General features: G+C 38.1%; 1 protein-coding gene across 1 annotated transcript in view; it reads right to left on the reverse strand.

Moving 5' to 3' along the window:
• Nucleotides 1-2,345: 2,345 nt before the first annotated feature.
• The window catches only part of dock3 (dedicator of cytokinesis 3), a 258,400-nt gene continuing 253,328 nt past the window's right edge, over nucleotides 2,346-7,417 (reverse strand). Inside the window, exons 53-54 of the mRNA XM_016490711.1 lie at nucleotides 6,987-7,069; nucleotides 2,346-4,825 (exon numbers count right to left, since the gene is read on the reverse strand). Coding sequence (XP_016346197.1) covers nucleotides 4,241-4,825; nucleotides 6,987-7,069 — 668 coding nt within the window. The 3' untranslated portion in view covers nucleotides 2,346-4,240. The remainder of the gene's footprint in view (nucleotides 4,826-6,986; nucleotides 7,070-7,417) is intronic.

Consider the following 7,417-nt stretch of genomic DNA (forward strand, 5'->3'; position numbering starts at 1 on the left):
AACGAGCCGTTTTAGGTAGGCGTGGCTGACTCTTAACTTTTATAAAGAATATCCCTTTGGATTTGAGACTTTAGTGTTTGCAACTTTACAGATCTTCTTTATGCACCAAGAGCTTGTAACACTCCAAAGAGAAAGGAAAAATTGAAATAGCATCATATGACCCCTTTAAGTTCATCTTACTATTCAGAATTGCAAGATATAAACTGACAATTGGAGAGGAAGAAATCGGAATATATGTGATAAAAAAAATCACAATTACCTTTATATTTTATGAATTTTATTTTTATTTTTTAGGAAAAAAAATGCAAGATTTATGCTAAACTCAGAATTGCGAGGAAATAAAGGTCATAATTGCATGATATGAACTCAGAATTACGAGATATCACAGTAATGACCTTTTTTCCTCAGAATTGCAAGTTTATCTTACATTTCTGTGAAGAAAAAAAAAGGCAAAACGTCAATTACTTTTTTTTTTCTTTCTTTATTCAGTGGCAGATACAATGTTCAACAGAATGGCCCTTTATGGGTATTTCAAAATGTTGAAAATATTCTGAATTAAAAGAAAGAAATGTTAATTGTATACTGAGAATTTGCACTCTATTCCAAAGAAAGAAAGGAAGGCAAATATCAGTCGATAAAACATTATCTTTAATATTAGGCATTATTAATGAATTACACGTCACAGCGGTTAAGTGAGTAGGAAAAAAAAAGTGTGTATTTACATCTAAAATCCACACCACATTTATTCATGCTCAATATATACAGAAAAAATACTTTGAGAATACTCGTACAAAGGTTTTCGTAGTTCTGCATGGTAAAACAAAACGCTCTTCAGATTTCAATGCAAAATACACAAAATGACTGTAGTGATTAGGCCACTGAAAGATTTTTTTTTCTTTTTTTACGTTCGCAGTTTAGTTTTAAAAACACATTTACATCAGGAAGTACAAGGCAGACAATTAATTTCAGTCTATACATGATTTGTCCCTCTTGACCATATAAATACAAAGCTTTTGAAGGATTATATACACAAAATAAAGCCAAACATGGTGTGGTACGAACTGTAATGCAGACCAGAGCGTTTAGTATCCGTCTTTACTCTTTTTCCCTTTGCTCACCAATTTCATCCTCTTAGAAACGGCCATTTCCAATATATGGCAATCAATCCTTTCAGCAAAATACAGGAAAACAAACCCAATATTTCATTAGCAAGTCACACTTATTGTTTACATGAACAGAAGGTCTTGAATTATAGATGCTGATCAGGGCAACCTCGTCATGTAAAAAATAAAATGTCACCCTCATTCTGAAACTCTGAATCCAAAACTCTGAGATATCAAACATGTAAAATATGTACACTCGTTTTTTACATGGTTGTTTGTGCCAAATGGGTAACCCTCATTTGATGAATTGTGATTATAATATGTTTTAAACATTTTTTTTTTGCTTGAATATGCAAGCAAAATTATAATGGTGAATGAATACAAGACACACAGTATCCGTCAGTCTGTATTTACATGCAAAATGTCTAGGAAGCCATAATAAGAAATGCTCAAAACAATAAATATTAATGTTTTTTTAGTTTATCAGTGCTAATATTCACAGAATGCCCTGTTGAAAAAACCAGCATATGCTGGTTAGGTATGTTTTTACCTAACCAGCATATGCTGGTTTTTTCAACAGGGTGGGCCGTCACACATACACTCTCTCTTATAACACTCGATCTTTGCATAGATTCCAGTTCCTTCCCTGATCATTCAATATTTAATGTGTATACAATGATTTATTAACCTTAAGATATTATGGTTAATATAAATAATTCTTAATAACTCATCAGTCAAACCATTTCTATATGTCTTTGGAGACATAACACTCTTACTTCATCATATATATGTCTATAATTAAGTAAACAAAAACCCAATATTAATAAATAATAATCTACAAATACATACCACCACCAGTTACCTAAGTTTTACTTCAGGAGGAAGTGCATACAAATGAATAGACAGAATGGAGATACATTTGCAGTTTATGTCTGACGGAAGGAAAACAGATGGGAATATTAGTAATGCAATGAATTAGAGATTCCCACATCTAAAGAAGGTCCTCTATCAAAACATTTGCATGTATTTGCTTTCCCTGGCCATAAAAAGGCCTTGAGTGATGAACTATCAGTCATATCAGCCATTAAGATAACACAGTACAGTCTTCATATCATAAAAGCACACAAAAACGCTGTAAGATCACCTTAAACTTGCCTTTTGCCTTTGATATTCTTCAAGTATTGGTGTTCATACTACGAGCAGCCTTAAGTATATTCTTTTGTATTCGTGTTTGTATGCCAGAACTTTTAATAAATAAAAAGTACTTTTCAAACCCATAACATATCTTTGTAATTAAGTGATATAAAAGCAAATTAAACCACATCATAAAATCTGTGTAGGCCTAACAGTGCAGGAAAAAAAAAGATTAGATTCTAAAATGAACGGGACAATACCCATAATAGCAATAATACAAAAATAAAAACTAATGTTAAAATGTAGATTTTACCATTTGTCGCTTTCTTGGATGCATGTTCTTGCTTTCTTTTGGAAAATGAAATTAAAATGGGCCAGCAGATTTAAGTTTTTCCTGCCACTTAAGTTTACTCCAGACTCAATATGCGGTGTTTTGCTTAAAGCAGATATAATGAACAGTTTCACATGAAATGCTTGTTAATGGTGTTGTGGATGAGGATGTGTAGATATACAGTACAAGCAATATCTCTACCAGACCCTCCCTTCAAGTGATGTAGCGTAATATTATCACCACCATTGAAGAGAACATGCACATTGTACATAAAAATTAGCTTTTTAAATAACACATACGTTCAAGTCGTCAGAAGTTAATATGCAAAGAACATCGGGTACCAAATTTGCATCTATCGGCAGCTGAAAGACTTATCGAAGTCACTCAACTCACAACATAAAACACTCATGAATCTTGCCTTGTTTCCATCTTTAGAAATGTGTGATATAATCTTTCATAGCAATATAGTTAGTATGATATAATCTAAGCTGTATTTATTCTAACTCTCTTTTTGTATTTTTTAATACTTTACATTTGTATTAAAGTCTTGGAATTTTATAACAGCTCTATCTAAAAATATACTTCTTTATGAAAACTGTCAACTCAGAGGAACGGAAATCAATTCCCAAAGGAACCTACTGAGACCGAAAGCCGCTTTACCGTGAGGAGACATCTGTGAAATGGCTTTGATTTAACAGCGCTTTGGCTGTTGTGTTATTAGCGTAACGGGGTAGTAGCGTTGAGAGTGGCTGATTTGCTTTCGCAGCACGACAATATTGTGGGTGTAATGAGGCTTTACGAAGATTGTAAAAGCCTCTTACTGTCACATCAGTGCATATTCTCTCTTGAGGAGAAGCTTCCCGCAACCGTGCAGGAGGTAGCAGACGTTCTGTTAAGTGTTTTTTAGGTTGGTAATGAAGTGTTAGCATGTTATATCAACCGCTGTTTTAATAAAACCACATCTGAGGCTTTTGCATTGGACTGGGAAGTATCTTGTCAGAAGAAATTAGAATTTAGTCAATGAAGATATCTTCGTGGATCTGAAATCCACCCTTATGTGGGCTACCGAGATGAAAGTGAACTTAATTTCAATTTTAGCCACTATCTAAGGAACCACAAATCCACTTTTGACCACTTTCTAAATTATTTTTAAATAATTAGATTAAAAAATATATATATAGACAAAAATTATAAGGTATTTGGTGCTCTAAGGTTAAGTGCTAAAGTGCAACCCAACCAGAACAACGTCTATTGGTAAGGTTTATCGACACTCTTTTTAAAGTTTGATTTTGTGCTTCCTGTTTCATCTGAAAAGTCTGTTTTCGTACGTTTCGGGACCATATCTGTATTATCCAATCAATATACTGATACTAATTATCCAATCAATATACTGATACTAATGAGGGGAAGTAGCTTGGGCTCTACAAGCAGTTTGAACTCAAGGCTCCTGGGCAACTCCCAATCAACAACCACTAAGCACACAACAAAATGTCTCACTAGCATGTAGAAACTCAGCAACATGTCAAGCACATCTTAAAACATTTTTTAGACCTACACTGGATACATGGGAAGTAGAGTAGAGGTTCAAACCCAGTCAGTTCTTGGGACTTTCCCAAAACCCAACCACCAATCACACTAAAGCCAACAGTCCTAGCTTAACCTTGCTCTTCATCTATTCTTCACTGATGCCATGTTCCCAGGCCACCTTGGCCTGCTCCTCCTTGTTAGTGAGCAGAGGCTGGGAGATCTTGCGTGGCATTGGCCTTGGAACCGGCCTCAGGTCCTCTTCAGGGATACACCCTTCCCTCAGGTAAGGTTTGGGAGGCAGAGCAGGTGCAGGCTCATGGTGGTGGTAGTGCGGATGGGTGATTTGTATTGCATGTGGGTGGTGATGGTGGAGATGGAGGTGATGATGGTGGTGCCCATCGGTGGGCATCCCTGGGGTTACGCCCAATGGGGCTGAATGACTACGGCAGGGAGCGGGCTTGAGAGGGTCCAGAACTTCAGGCTCTGAGACGCTGTAGCGCACAGGGAGGTAGGGACTCTCGGCTTCCTCCGTGTCCGTGGTCCAGGCCTGGCTGCTCGGCATCGAGTCCAAGGTGTCGGCTCGAACCGGAGGCTCGGCGGAGGACTGGGCGAAGTTGCTCTCGCTCAAGGAGGAGACACCACTGCTGGCGCTGCCGGACAAGGTGGAGTTACTGCCATCCAGGCCCGATTGTGGACTGGTGGGTGAAGCAGGTATAGGGTGCAGGGGCGACTGGTGAGGAAAGGTAAACAAGGTGTTTATATACAATATATTGCATTAGTACCTTATCTGTTGCAGTGTTAAAATGTAAGACCAGTAGGATGACATTAGAAAAAGAAAAAGAGCAATCTTGATAACACCATATTGAGCAACTATACTGTAGACCAATATCAAATCTTCCGTTTATAGGCAAGATTATTGAAAAGGTAGTTTTTAATCAGCTGAACAACTACTTAAACTCAAATGGATATCTGGACAATGTTCAATCTGGTTTTTCCGACCGCATCACAGCACAGAGACCGCGCTCATTAAGATAATAAATTATATTCGCTTTAATTATGATTCTGGCAAAATATCAGTGCTGGTACTACTAGATCGTAGTGCTGCGTTTGACACTGTCGATCATAAAACACTTCTAGAGAGACTGGAAAACGTGGTCGGGCTTTCTGGGAAGGTACTCAAATGGTTCAGGTCATACTTAGAAGGGAGAGGTTATTATGTGAGTATAGGAGAGCATAAGTCTAAGTGGACGTCCATGACATGCGGAGTCCCACAAGGCACAATTCTTGCACTACTCTCGTTTAGCCTGTATATGCTCCCACTAAGTCAAATAATGAGAAAATTAGGATCGACCTAATAACCTAAGTTAGAATGAATAGTTCAGCCATGAAACTCTACTTGTGTTCTAGTTGGTTAGTTCCCAATCAGATTTAGTACTCATTACTGTTTACCTATGAAACCAGGACATATTCAATGAACGCTGTGTCTGTGACCTATGCGTGTCCTCATCTTAGCCCACCCCCTCCCCAGTACCACCTGTCTAGATCTGCTATATGGGCGAATCTTCCTTTCTCTAGCAGCAGCAGCATATTTCCTTAATTTTATGATCCGAGCATTTAGCAGAAGCAAGTCTACTTGCTCTGCAGTAGCAGCAGCGTAGCAGATCTAGTCCACCAAGACCAAACCTATGTAGATTCTATTTACAGTTATAAAGATTTTACAATCTATCCCGAGAGTTCTCATAACTGAAATCTATTCATAAATTCAAAAATGATTTGATGCTGTACATTAGAGACTTGCAAATATGTTTGCCCAAAAGTATGGCATTTCCCAACATCATCAGTAAACATATTAAGCAACACAGACCTTGTTTGGCTCCTTCTGGTATATTGATCAAATTTGGATTGAAATGTAGATCTCCAGAAGCAGGATTGAGAACCTCTTTCAGCCACTATCAGAGCTGAAGTCTACCTTCTAACTGTAACTAAATATTTTACAGTACAATAATATATTTTATTCCAAAGACTAGGGCTGTGCAAAAAATCAAATGCGATTTTCATGCTCATCTCGTCAGTAAAGCCGGTTCTGTGATTAGTAGTAAATCTCCAGCATGTGCTTTCAGATGGAGCAGCATTTACTACACAGAGCCGTAGATCACTGACAAGCTACGCACAATCATCGGCAATGATTCGCCTGTGATTTTGAACGCGATTTTGCGTAGCTTGTCAGTGAACTACGGCTCTGTGTAGTAAATGCCGCTCCATCTGAAAGCACGTGCTGGAGATTTACTACTAATCACAAAACCGGCTTTACTGACGAGATGAGCATGAAAATCGCATTTGATTTTTTGCACAGCCCTACCAAAGACATTTAAATATTATTCCATTGTAACTTTTTATTTTAGTTTGCTTCCCCATCTAGGGGTCTAATAAACATGGCACTGTATATTATCAATATTGTTGCCTCTTGACAAATTGCTTTTGCTCTTTTTTCTAATTCACTTGGTATAAAAGTGTCTGCTAAATCCACAAATGTAAAAGTTTTTCTGGATGACTGAACCCTTCAAATTTTATTTTACAAATTTTCATCCAACTGATCTTCAGAGAAAATACAACCCAGGCACATACATTCACAAACACATAATAATTGCACTACAGATGCATACATATACACATGCACATGAATTACAATATGAACCCACAACACTTTAGCATCTTAGGGACACCAAGAACTCCCAAACACCAAAAAATATTCTGAACCAGACTCGGGTACAGTTCGGCTCAGGGTGATTTGACTGGGGGACATCTGAGGTCTACAGGACGTAAGACATCTTGGAATGCTAGTGTGGACATGCATGACGAGGACTAACAGGACACATCTAGGCGGAGGATACCTTTCTTAAAGAGCGCGCGGGGAGAGCTGGAGGGAGTCCGTTGATCTGGTGGTGGAAAGCATCAAAGTGCATCGAGAAGTGTCCTAAAGGGGAGACACAATTGGACAGAACCAGGGTTGGAAAGAGCACACGCCGGAACACACTTGCACGCAAACACACGTCACCATGCGCATTCACTCAGCAAGCACTATGAAGGATTCTTTCTGAACTGTTCAGAGGAGAATAATGGGTGGGGAAGAGGGAATGAGGAGCAATGGATCAGCAAAGGATCAATGATCAAATGTGGGAATAACTATTAAATGAAAAAGAGGATGCTACACTTCCAATGTAGGGTGGGTGAAAAGGAGGATGCCACATTTGGGCAGTTGACGTGATGTGTAATTACTGTATTCAAAATGGCAATAGCATTATACCCCCCCCCCCCAACGTTT

Source organism: Sinocyclocheilus anshuiensis, unplaced genomic scaffold, assembly GCF_001515605.1.
Source record: "Sinocyclocheilus anshuiensis isolate Anshui unplaced genomic scaffold, SAMN03320099.WGS_v1.1 scaffold510, whole genome shotgun sequence".
In the NCBI taxonomy this organism is placed as follows: Eukaryota; Metazoa; Chordata; class Actinopteri; order Cypriniformes; family Cyprinidae; genus Sinocyclocheilus; species Sinocyclocheilus anshuiensis.